Raw genomic sequence first — 12,479 nt, forward strand, 5'->3', positions numbered from 1 at the left:
TAATATAAAATAAAATGTAAAGACCCAATTATCATTATGGTAAATAGCTATTGATCAAACTATTCGTGAAAGTAAACCAAGCATCAGAGTTGGTAGCTATTGCCTTATGGTACAGTAAACCTAGCAAGTTGTACAGTATTTAATCCGAAAATGTACTTTGTTTATTGTCCAGGTCTACTCCTAATTAAGCATTGAATTCTAGGGCTCAAGATGGAAACTTCACGCTGTTCAAAATCTTGAAAATAAAATTATGTTGTCACCCCCATTTATCAGGGCGTTTTTTTCCTGAGCCAGAACTTCCTAGTTACCTTAGCTCTTAGTCTTCTCCAGCCTGATGTCCTTCCACCCTATTCCCCATCATTTTGACCATAGGTTTTAGTTCTGCAGGCTTGGAGGGAAGAGAGCTGCTGGGAGGGAACCAATTTAGCTGGAGGACTAATGGAGCTGAGGACTGCCCCCGACCTCCGTTCATTCCGCCGGGACCTGAAGACCTGGCTCTTCGAGCTCTCTGGCCCAGGCTGAGGATTAATCTTATTTTAACTGGGGTTTTATTTATACAGGGACAAATTTAATTTTTTTTAAACTTGTTTTTAACTTTTGTATTTTGGTTTTTAATTACCCTGTAAACCACCCTGAGTCCTTCGGGAAAGGGCGGTATATAAATGTAATAAAATAAATAAATAAATAAATTTAGAGACTTCTTCCGCTGCTTTTTACTTATGCTGATTCTACAGCATCCTTTTTTGAGGTCAAGCAACCAAAATTCTATACTTATGTATGACAGTATTAAAATATTGTCCGGCTGACTCTGTTTTTCTACTTACACTGAGGTTCAGTGATTTTGATACAATACTCCAAGTTTTCTAAAGCTTACTGTGACCATTGCATTTTTCTGTTAAGTAAAACTATCTGTTTTCTGCCAAGCTATGAAATTTCCAGTTTTACTTCCTAGATTACAGAAAATTGGCTTTCCATGTGGGTAAATGCATAATGAAATAAATTATGATTGGCATAATCTGAGAAGTTGCTACGCTTTGTTCCTCTGAATATACCTATGACTTACTTAGGCTTTTGCTACTTTGGAACAATCACATGTCTTCTGCAGACTTAGCTGTATCGTTACCCATTTCAGATCAGATGAATCCAGCGTAGATATTTGCAGAGATCTTCCTTTTTGTTTTGTCCATCTAATCTCTTCTGGCTCTCTGTTAATAGACACAGATTGATAAGAGAATTTGTCCCTTAACTCCTGATTTTGGATTTTCTTACAGCCTGTTAGTAATCTCCTTCATTAAAGTGTGCATGAACTATATTATTCATGCATTAGATCAGGGATCCCCATCATGCGGACTGCAGCCCACTAGTGGGCCGTGAACTGTTGGCAACCAGGCTGCAGAAATGGGTGAGCACATGCACGCACATCCCCATTTGCACCAGCAGTGAGCAAACACATGCACACATGCTCCGTTTGCATGAGAGGCTGGCACGCGTGCACGTTGCTCACGCAAATGGAGCTGCACGTGTGCGTGCGCTTGCCGGCCACTCTCATGGAACAATATCCCTGTCTTTCCCCCCACCATCGGTCCACAAAGCCAGAAAGGCTGGGGAACTCTGCATTAGATCATACACGTTGGTTTAAAGGCTACAAAGGAAAAGTGAATTAATTTTAAGGTGTGGAAGTGACTACTTCCTAAGAAAATTAGGAATTACAGTTTTACTATGTTGGTTTACTTAGATGAGTACAATAAGATGTAAACCTAATTTCATGTAATAATACGTTATTGATTACCACAGACAGATTTATAACTTTTCAGTTGGAATTGTTACTAATGAAAAGCTTGAGTCAGAGAAAACAGTTACAGCTCTGTCTCCATGTGTTATTTTGCTCTTCTTCTCCAGATCTTTGTAGTCAAAAATAAGCAGTAATATTTGGCTGGGGAAAAAAATTCATTTCGGTTGATAGTTTTCAGTCCTGTCCCATTTTGCATATTAGCTTAGCTTGGCTAAGGCAAAAAAAAAAAAGCTGTATGAAGTTCATTGATTCTCAAAACTACAATCTACTTTTTAATATCAGGAAACCCTTATAGCAACAAAACCTGAAAATAACAATTGTTATTGAAGAGAGAGAGTTCTCTAAGCATGTAATTCATAGAAGAGTAAATTAGTGGCACTGCTACAACAATTGTTGTCTAGAAATCTTTATAGCAACTGTGTCTTTTCCCAAATGCTCAGCAGCTATTATATGATCCCTTGAAAACACACAGTTACTTACAGACAGAGTCTATGTTAGCCCTCTGTAAACACCTTTATGGAATATTTATTTTCTTTTTATATTTATATGTAATATAAATATCTATCTCCCTTTTTCTCTTCTCCTTTTTTCTCCCTGTACTGTTTACCTTTCCTTTTTTTAATATTTGTCGTACTCTGTATTAGCTTTTTATCTTTGTATGTTGAAACTTCAATTAAAAGGATTATTTTAAAAAGAAAGTGAAATTCTGTTCAGCCTGTGAACTAGACTAGTACCACAGTTAATAAGAAGGCTTTCTTAAAATCATGAAATGAATTCACGTTGGAGGTGAAATTAGAAGCTTGTGGTTTTGTGGTCAGAGGAACAATTACCAAACACATTCAGATTGGTAGTGTAAGCTTTCAGATTATAAAAAAGCATTAGCCATTGTAAAGCACAGAGTACAATATTTTTAGACCAAGGACAAAGGCTTTTAGACTGGAATAAGTGCAATCTTTTATCGGTTATTGATCAAGCAGATCTCCATAGAGATTTTGCTTCAGGCATAAATGGAGAGACCAAAAATAGCAGAACGTACTTGTTAGGCTCTGGTTGCTAAAGCCAGGCACCAGCTATGAATCATAGCATATTTTTTAAAAAAATTCCTGTTATTCGTAGCAGTCAGAGGCTTCATTTTGCGAAAGGTTATTATGGCCATATGGTCTGTATTTCCCAGATGATTAACAAATAATTGGGAGAGTGAAACAATTTTCAGATATTCTGAACCTGGTTAGGAACTTTTTAAAAATAAATTCTAACTTGTATCTGTAGCACAGAATGCAGTATTGCAGGCTAATTCTGCCCACTGCCAGGAGTTGGATCCTGACCGGCTCCCGGTTGACTCAGCCTTCCATTCTTCTGAGGTTGGTAAAATGAGGTCCCAGATTGTTGGGTGCAATATACTGACTTTGTAAACCACTTAGGGAGGGCTGTAAAGCACGATGAAGTGGTATATAAGTCCAAGTGTTATTGCTATTGCTATCTTATCCCAAACTGAAGAAGCTTCTTGGATGTGAAGCAAAACGTTTTCAAGCAAAAACAAAGAAAATCCAGGTGACTTTTGAAAAAACGCCTTTGGGGATAATGACTGAATGACTGAAAATCCCCATCAAAACTTGCATTTTAATTATGATAGCCAATGATTTTAATGCCAGGCAACTTGACTGACAAAATGCCCTTGGTTTTGTTTTGGTTTTTTTTGGTTTTTTTTTTTGTTGTTGTTGTTTTGCCCCTGAAAAAAAGAGATGCATTTGTATTGAACAAGTTAAAATATGGCTGGTATGTGGAATTACAAGTCGGGTTGTTGCTTTTTTTTTATGGCAACCGATTGGAAAATGGTTTCCCTTATTTTTAGAAGCCTGTCAAATATATCACTTCACCTCACACCATATTAAAATCCTTTTGTCTCCCTCTTCCCAGCATGTTCCATTTTTAGCCTACATTGCAACAGTCCTTTTCAAATGTGACCCAGTGAATTTCCTTCGTGCAAAATGGAAGGTTACATTTTTTTTATTCTTATTCTTATTGATGTGCTGCTACAGGTATTGCTCGGAAGCGGCCGAGAACCCCACTGTCCGACCTGCAAGGAGTTAACACTATTAACGAGAAAAGTCAGCGGTAAGTGGATCCGTCAGACAGCTGAAGAAAAAGCTCTGCTATGAAGCTACGGCTGTCTGATGGGTTTCTCCTTTTTTAAAAAATAGCTGACATTTTTCTTCCCCCTTCTTGGTGAAAAGTAAAAAAAGTAAAAGTGTACGACTTCCATACCTTGCAGCGATGCCTACGGAGTGTGGAATAGCAGGATGGGCCTCAGACAGAACCGATTCTCCAGCCACAGCACCTTCCTTGACAAAGACGGGATATTTGTGAATTCGACTAACAGCAAGCTTCTGGAGCGTGCCCACGGCATTCTCATGTTAGTGAACATTTGTATCTATTCCAAAGGTGGCTTGGATAACCGTGGATACGATGGGACCGGTGAGGGTTAGAAAAAAAAAAGTTGGTCCTGAGTACAGGCTGTCCTCGGCTTGCGACCACAATCGAGCCCAAATGTTGCTAAGCGAGACGTTTGTTAAGTGAGTTAAGTGAGTTTTGCCCCATTTTACAACCTTTCTTGCCACAGTTGTTAAGGGGACCACTGGAGTGGTTAAGGGAATCTGGCTTCCCCATTGACATTGTTTAGTCAGAAGGTCGCAAAAGCCGATCCCGGGATGGCGCGACTGTCATAAATGTGAACTAGTTGCCAAGCGCCTGAATCTTGGATCGTGTGAGTATGGGGATGCTGCAGTGGTCATGAAAAACGGTCATAAGTCACTGTTTTCAGTGTTGTAACTTTTCAACAGTCACTAATACCTGTTTACAGATTAACCGTGTAATCCTGCTTTGTATTTGGTTCTTATCTTCCGTAGGCGGAACAAGAACGTTAAAGTCAAGTCCAGCCTACCGAAGGTGAGAGAATTCAATTACTTCAGTGGTTCCCAACCTTCTCTACACCCCTAGAACACTTCTGGTATATTCTCGCACCCCTTAACAAAAGCTCAAAATAACGGCAATGAATTACGCATGTTGTTAGTTGCGAAGTTCTGTCCGACCCATCGCGACCCCACGGACAACGTTCCTCCAGGCCTTCCTGTCCTCTACCATCTTCTGGAGTCCATTTAGGCTCACGCCTGCTGCTTCAGTGACTCCGTCCAGCCACCTCATTCTCTGTCGTCCCCTTCTTCTCTTGCCCTCAACCTTTCCCAGCATGAGGCTCTTCTCCAGGGAGTCCTTCCTTCTCATTAGGTGGCCAAAGTATTTGAATTTCAACTTCAGGATCTGGCCTTCTAAAGAGCAGTCAGGGTTGATCTCCTCTAGGACTGGCCAGTTTGATCACCTTGCAGTCCAAGGGACTCGCAGGAGTCTTCTCCAGCACCATAGTTCAAAGGCCTCAATTCTTTGGCACTCAGCCTTTCTTATGGTCCAACTTTCACAGCCATACATTGCAACTGGGATATACACTCTAATTTTGAAACTTCTAAGGCCAGGTTTTCACACCCTCTGGAATATCTCGCACCCCCAGTTGGGAACCCCTGAATTACTTGGCTGTAAGCACTTCTAATGGATCAAGTTAAGAGCCACATCAGGCATGATAGCCTTTCCCCACGTGATATAAAAAAATTACAAGCCCTGCACACAAATACTTATTCAAAATGTTGCATACAGATCATCTACTCATTTGCTTACAGGATATCATCCATAATGTAACTCCATCCAAAAAGAGTGGATGTAACAAGTCTGCATGCATCCATACGTGCATCCATAAGTAATTTGTGGAACATGGCAGAAATACGGCAACCTATTACCAATTATATGATAACTCCTATGCTGGTTAACCTTCTTTGGGATCCAGGGCAAAAAGCTGGGATGGAAGTTTGTTTGTAGCCTACATTCAGACGTATGCCTGTCTGAAGGTTATCTCTTGCACTGGTTTATGCTGAGAGCTTCTCCCAAATTTTTCTGCTTCTCTGCTTCCTCAGAACTTGCTGGAGGTGAAATCCCTGAAGCATCTGACAAACCTGACTCTCCATGACCGTATCACAAAGTCTCTTCTCCATCTTCACAAGAAGAAGAAACCGCCAAGCATCAGTGCCCAGTTCCAGGTTACTTCCTTGCAGTTGTTTGGTTAAGAAGTATACATTCGGGGAAGAAGAAAAAAACCCCACATGTCAGTCAAAGGTTTTCAAGCTGTGGATTTTGTTGGTTAGGAAAAGAAACGCTCGGAAACAGCTGATCAAGAGGCAAAGCTCTAGAGATTTTTTTTTTTAAAAAAAATAGGTTTTTAGGGGGGGGAACCCCTCTTGTTTTCCATGGAACCCATCAGTTGTCATGGAACCTGTTAAGTTAGAAAAACCCTGGGAGGCTCTACTTTCAGGAAAAAGGAAGGTTATTTTGGGCTGGTTCAGTGGGAGGAGGGAATCTTCACATGCTGGCCTAGATAATGGCACCAAGCCGGCTCGCTCTCTACACTAACGAAAGCTTGTAGTTAAGCGTGAACAAATTTCAGCGCCTCCGTTGAATCCGCCCTCTTTTCTGCACTGTGAGCACAGCAGCTGCTGCTAGATGGTTTTATTGGGATATCTGCTTCTGTTTTCAACAAAGCCTAAATCGTGATTGCAAAAGTTTACTGCAAAACTGATTGCAGAAGTTCCTAAGAAGAGACTGGGTAACCATTTGTCTGATTTGGTATAGGGTTTCCTGCCTGGGCAGGGGGTTGGACTAGAAGACCTCCAAATTCCCTTCCAACTCTATATTATTATTATAAAACTTTTATTCATAAAACATGAAACTCAGTCAACTGAACACTCAAATTGACTGGCACTAATGGTTGACACGGGTTGCTGCCAGCATCCTAGGTATCAACCAGGTATCTCCTTAAAATCTAAGATGTTCCGAGTAGCACAGTTTTTTGTAGCTTTGCTGGAATTATTGCAGGAAGCTGCAATTTCTTGATGTATTTTGCGAAGTTTTTGGACATAGTTCAATATTATTATTATTATTATCATCATCATCACCACCACCATCAGCAGCAGCAGTAGCCAATGTTATGTTTTGTTCTCCAGGCATCACTTACCAAGTTGATGGAGACTTTGGGGCAGGCCGAGCCCTATTTTGTCAAATGCATTCGCTCCAACGCGGAGAAGGTAAACCTTTCCCCAACGCCGAATGATTTGCAGCTGAAAGATAGTCAGCCTGCAATTTGTCACATAGCTAAAGATTACCGAAAGTAGAATAAGACGCCCTCCCTAAGACCAATCATAACACAAAGGCAGGTTAAAATAGCAAATATCAAAATGAGATACCAGATCTTTTAAGTCCGCGCAGATAGTAATGGAGAAAAGTTAACTTTAAAATCCCTAATTTTTGATATGCATTTAGTGAATCAATCTGCAGACTGAATAATTTTGGTGGATGTATAAAACATTCCCCTATTATCTGCTGGATGAAAACATATTATGGAAGCAATATTAATGTGGAATGTTTATGATTTTCTTTTCCTTCCAATTTGGCTCTTGGCTAGAACTGTGAGTGCAGAGTTTATAGATGTGAGGTTATCTGGCTGTGACAAATTATGAGTGGAACAGATTGTTAGGCTCTCAACCAGGGGTGTGAAAGTTCCGACCTGTTCAGTGACTATTAGGCGTATCGTGACACAATATTCCTGATTTCATCAGCAATGCTATTAACTTCCTGTTGCCTTTTTGTTGCTAAATATGGCACAGGATTAACATCTGCATTGATGTTGACACTAAGATAGGCATTAAGCCAAGCTTGTAGATAATCGCATATTCTGTTTGAGACCGATTCAGTTTCTTGTCCGCAGTGATGTGGACAAAACTGTACATTACTGTTAGACTTAAAAAGTGGGACGATTTGCTACTTTGTGACAGTGTGTTGGCTCCATTTAAAAACACGGAAACTTGGAAATGAGTTATCATGCACAACTGGTTCTGTAGGCGAGTTGGCTCAAATTGTGTATTTTGCTTTTTCAGCTGCCCTTGAGGTTCAGTGATAACTTGGTGCTTAGACAGCTGCGTTACACAGGAATGCTTGAGACAGTGCACATCCGACAATCAGGATATAGCTGTAAATATTCTTTCCAGGTGAGATTGTTCTTTCTTGATTCTCTGAAAGGTTATGGTGAGAGTTTAAAGAGCCTGAAAGCAGATGAGTTGGCTGGGTTTTGTTTAATTGGTTTTATTAAAAAAATAAAAATAAATGCCAGGTTGTTGCTGGAGCTATTTGTAAATCCAAATCTATTTCCGAATTGACAGAGTTGTGCATGGCAGTATTTCTTGTCAGCTGCCTCAGCCTGTTTGTATTTCTTCAAGATCCAAGTGACGATCTTTAAGGTTTAGGTATTGAAAAGTTTATATACAATTTGCTAACATGACTTTCTTTTATGTTTGACACATGAAGAGTTTATAAATGTAACAATATGGTGATGATGTGTCTAAATTGCCAGGATTTTGTAGACCACTTCCACGTACTTCTCCCACGAGGCACTGCCCCATCTAAGCAGAATATTGACAGCTTCTTCAGAAAGACAAACACCAACTCAGATAGTTACCAAGTTGGGCGAACGATGGTAAGGTCCAACAACTGTTTCTAGACACCTTTCAAAAGGGGGATTTTGTGATGTTCTTTCCTCACGTGTCCTTAAAAAAAAAAAAAGTCCCGTGGACTGAGGTAACTTCTACAACTTGGATTTCAAAGATCCTATTTGTTTATCCTTATATCTGAGGGATGATTAGAACTTAATTAATCTCTTTGTGAAAAAACAAACACTGGAAGAATCTATGTGGTTCTTTCAACACATGCACAGTTGCAGATATTTTACTGGAAAAAAACCCCACATATGTCTGTCAGGTTGCTAATAGCAAAGGGAATGACATTAATTGTGATAATTATCCATCAGGTGTTCATGAAGGAACAGGGACGACAGCTTTTGCAAGGACTGTTGCACGAGGAAGTCTTGCAAAGGATTATCTTATTGCAAAGCTGGTTCCGGACAATGCTGTACAGAAGGCAATTCCTGAGCATGAGGCAGGCTGCCGTGCTCATACAGGTGGGGGTCACTTGTATGTTGTTTTTAAATTTAAACCTTGAGGATGTTTACCTTACTCTCAACATAGATATTGTTGCCTTTACACAACACAGTTAAGCTAGTTATTGAATTTATCCTTTTTCTGGATTCATACGATGCATCAAACCTTAAGCCAGCTTTCTTTAGAACTGGAGGGGTTTATTCAATGTATCCATAACCACGTGCAAGAAAATTACTGACTATTCTTCAATTGACTATTTTTCTTCATCCACCCTGCCAGTTCAAAATTCTTGTATGGATTGGTATATACTTCTGTCTGCATTAAAACCCAGCGCTTTAAAATGCTTGTAACCAGTAAACGTAAACTTTTTTGTAACGAATTGGAGTATCATAATATTAAAAATTACTACTTAAGGGTTAGAAATATCTTACCCAGAACTATTCCAGCTAACGGCTTCGGATAAAAACTCATCGTTGTGTCAATAAAGTATTTCTTTTTTTTCTTTTTTTTTGTAATTCCCTGGGCAGCATTCTTGGCGTCGTTATCAGAAAAGAAAGCAAGCTGAAACAGAGGAAGAATCTCTGCACAATTCAGCCTTTTTAGAGCAAGCGGCTGTGGTCCTTCAGGCATACTGGCGAGGCTACATGGCACGGCGAAGATTCCAGCAGATGCGGATTGCAGGCTTCCTTATCCAGAGCTCTTGGAAGGACTGCTTAAGACGTCGGCACGCGGCAGCAACATCTATTCAGGCGCACTGGCGGAGCTACCGCACGAGGACTCTCTACAGGGCCAAAAGGAACAAAATCATTTTGTTGCAAGCAGCCTATAGAGGCTACAAAGCCCGGCAGAGGTAAGGCATGCGGTGTTTAGGAAAGGACACGTGTGTCTAAACAAAAGAAGACCTTGAGAATTATTGGGACTAAATGGGCGATCATCATAACTGAGCTCTTTCTCTATCTATCCTTCTTTAAACAGGTTTACCACATTAAAAGAGCAGCGACTGAGTGAAGCCTCGCTAAAGAATAGGCTAACAAGTAAAGATAATAAACTAATGCTAGGCCATAGCTCGGATATTAAGGATTCAGAGTCTTCTGAATGGAAGGAGAATTCATTTCAAAATAGAGTGAAAGCCGCAAAAGACTCTAAATCGGTGACGGACAATGGAATCGATCCGTCAGATTCTTTACACAAACATCATGAGAGGGCCAACAGCCAGAGCGGGATGAGCATGGAAGAAGAAGTTCTTGTAAGAGAAAGACCAAAGTCCCTGGAAGACCTCAACCAAAAAAAAGGAGTTCGTGCAAAGCGAGAGAGCCGGCGGATGCGCGAACTGGAGCAAGCCATTTTTAGTTTGGAGCTGCTGAAGGTTCGATCCACTAGTGGAACGTCTCCCTCGGAGGAGCATCAGTTGTCCCCTGAGCTTGTTTCTGAAGGGGTGCCGTCTCCTCAAAGAACTCCGAGGAGTAAAAGCTCTCAGGGAAGTCTCGAGAAGCTAAGCCAGGACCCCTTCTCATCTCAGGATCACAATGTAAATCTCAGAGAATCACTACACGATAGCCCAAAATTTGATGACGATGATGATGAAGATGATGATGAAGATGACAAAGACATCTCCAAATTTGCTACTGCTGCTGCTGCTACTATCAATAAAAATATGTCGGAGAGAAAGAGGTCAATCTCAAGTTCCGAATTGCCTGACTGCCTGGCTGCTAAAGAGCGGCCAGTTTGTGACCCTTATGACATTGTCTCCAACGTGCATACAAGAGTCCCATTGATTTCCATTAGTTTGCCTACATTTTATCTTCCGCCACAGGACAAGTTGAAAGTTGGCCATTCAGTGAGGGACAATAACCTAAGAAACAAACAGATGGAAATGGAGAGCAGTTTTTTTTTCCCAGACGCCCCAAAAAATCCTCAACTGCAAAGGGCCACACAGAGTACAGCTTTACACGAAGACGGCCGAATGTCCGGCAGTGGAGAATGCCCAGCTGTTCCAGCTACAGGAGTGCATCTCTCGGATGGGGTTATCGAAAAGCTGGAGAAGTTAAACGTTGAGAAAGAAGAACGCCAGAAACGGAAGCAGATGCAGAACGAAAAAGAGATGATGGAGCAAATACGAAGGCAGACAGAAATTTTGGGGAAGCAGCAGAAAGTTTTTGAAGAGCTTCAGAGACAAGAGAACGAACAGAACAGGATTCGGGACTCCTGCCATGGAACCCCTCTCACCTCACCTAAGAAAATGGTTCTTGGTTCTCCTCCAGTCAAGGGAGAACTAAGACTTGCAACAAGTGCAGAAACCACCCCATCGGTGAACCTTAACTCTCCTACTGGCCCCAAAAAGGGAAGCCCCCCTATTTGCCAGATGGCGCTGAAGGAGAAGGCCATCCCCACGATCCCAGACAAAAAGGAAGAAGGTCTGACGCCGGTCACCCTGGAATCTGTTGGAACCGATTGGTTGAATTTGGGTGCCGAGTCTCAGGAAAGGGTCAGCAATCTACCTGCGAGGGAGAAGCGGTTCCGATTGCCTCGAATTCCTAGCCAGGGCAAGGAAAGCAGAGTTGGTTCCATTTTCTTTACGCCAAAGGATACTCATTTGGGCAACACGTGAGTACGATAATGGATGCTTGTATGTTACACTTTCATAAAACTGCTACTTGGATCTTCCTTCAAAATGGCAGCCTTAGAAGAAAACCGAGGGAGAAGGAGAGTAGCAGGCAGACATGGCTGTAAAACTCTCTCTCTCTCTCTCTCTCTCTCTCTCTCTCTCTCTCTCTCTCTCTCTCTCTCTCTCTCTCCCTCCCTCCCTCCCTCCCTCCCTCCCTCCCTCTCCCTCCACACATGATAGAGGAGAGTATTTGTAGTTCAGGGTAGAAATGAGAGGTCCTTGGTGCTCTCTGAGCTTGGTGGTTTTCTTGCAGACATTTCATTACCAATCTAGGTAACATCATCAGTGCTAGGGTGTACATAGTTTGGGTAATGAAAAGTCTGGAGAAACAACCAACCAACCTCAAGAGAGCACCGAGGACCCCTCGTATTTATGTCAGTCCCAAGGTTCAGATCCTGGGTCTCTTCCTCCTGTCTTTTCAAGTTAACGGATCTTCGGCTGCTCTTTTCATGGCCTTGAATCTCTCTCCCATCCATCCAACGTTTACAAAATAGGGACTCCCCACTTTGCTGGCTTCAAACCTTACAAACAGAAATATATAGATAAGAATATCAATTGAATTCTCAGTAAAAGACATGCAAGCTATGTGTGCAATGTCTGATTCCTTTAGACTCCACACATTTAACGCCCATACTCTAGATGACTGAACTAAATAGCAATAAAATCACAAGGCACTACCTTTGCTGTTCTACGGAAACCCAATACAGTAGCTTTGTAGGAAGTTGGTCACTGCTTTCCCATGCTAATGACTTTGGGCTATGTATGGTCTACTGCAAGTAAGTTTGCAATTGTTTTGTTTTTTAGTTTTAATAAAGGATCTTCAGCACCTCTGCTTCTTCCAAAAGAAGAACAGAAAAAGCCATTGAAACTTTCCAGAACAGACAGAGGAGAGGTAAGAAATGTTTTTTTTCCCTCCAGCAGTAAATCAACTTATTTC

General features: G+C 41.3%; 1 protein-coding gene across 1 annotated transcript in view; it reads left to right on the forward strand.

The window, feature by feature from the left end:
* The window catches only part of MYO9A (myosin IXA), a 92,209-nt gene that overhangs the window by 54,033 nt on the left and 25,697 nt on the right, over window positions 1–12,479 (forward strand). The window contains exons 18-28 of the mRNA XM_083371214.1: window positions 3,832–3,907; window positions 4,065–4,205; window positions 4,699–4,738; window positions 5,809–5,931; window positions 6,892–6,972; window positions 7,822–7,932; window positions 8,295–8,417; window positions 8,748–8,897; window positions 9,405–9,727; window positions 9,853–11,481; window positions 12,347–12,434. Of these exons, the coding sequence (XP_083227340.1) occupies window positions 3,832–3,907; window positions 4,065–4,205; window positions 4,699–4,738; window positions 5,809–5,931; window positions 6,892–6,972; window positions 7,822–7,932; window positions 8,295–8,417; window positions 8,748–8,897; window positions 9,405–9,727; window positions 9,853–11,481; window positions 12,347–12,434 (2,885 nt within the window). The remainder of the gene's footprint in view (window positions 1–3,831; window positions 3,908–4,064; window positions 4,206–4,698; window positions 4,739–5,808; window positions 5,932–6,891; window positions 6,973–7,821; window positions 7,933–8,294; window positions 8,418–8,747; window positions 8,898–9,404; window positions 9,728–9,852; window positions 11,482–12,346; window positions 12,435–12,479) is intronic.

The sequence above is a fragment of the Vipera ursinii genome, assembly GCF_947247035.1.
Source record: "Vipera ursinii genome assembly, chromosome: 11".
In the NCBI taxonomy this organism is placed as follows: Eukaryota; Metazoa; Chordata; class Lepidosauria; order Squamata; family Viperidae; genus Vipera; species Vipera ursinii.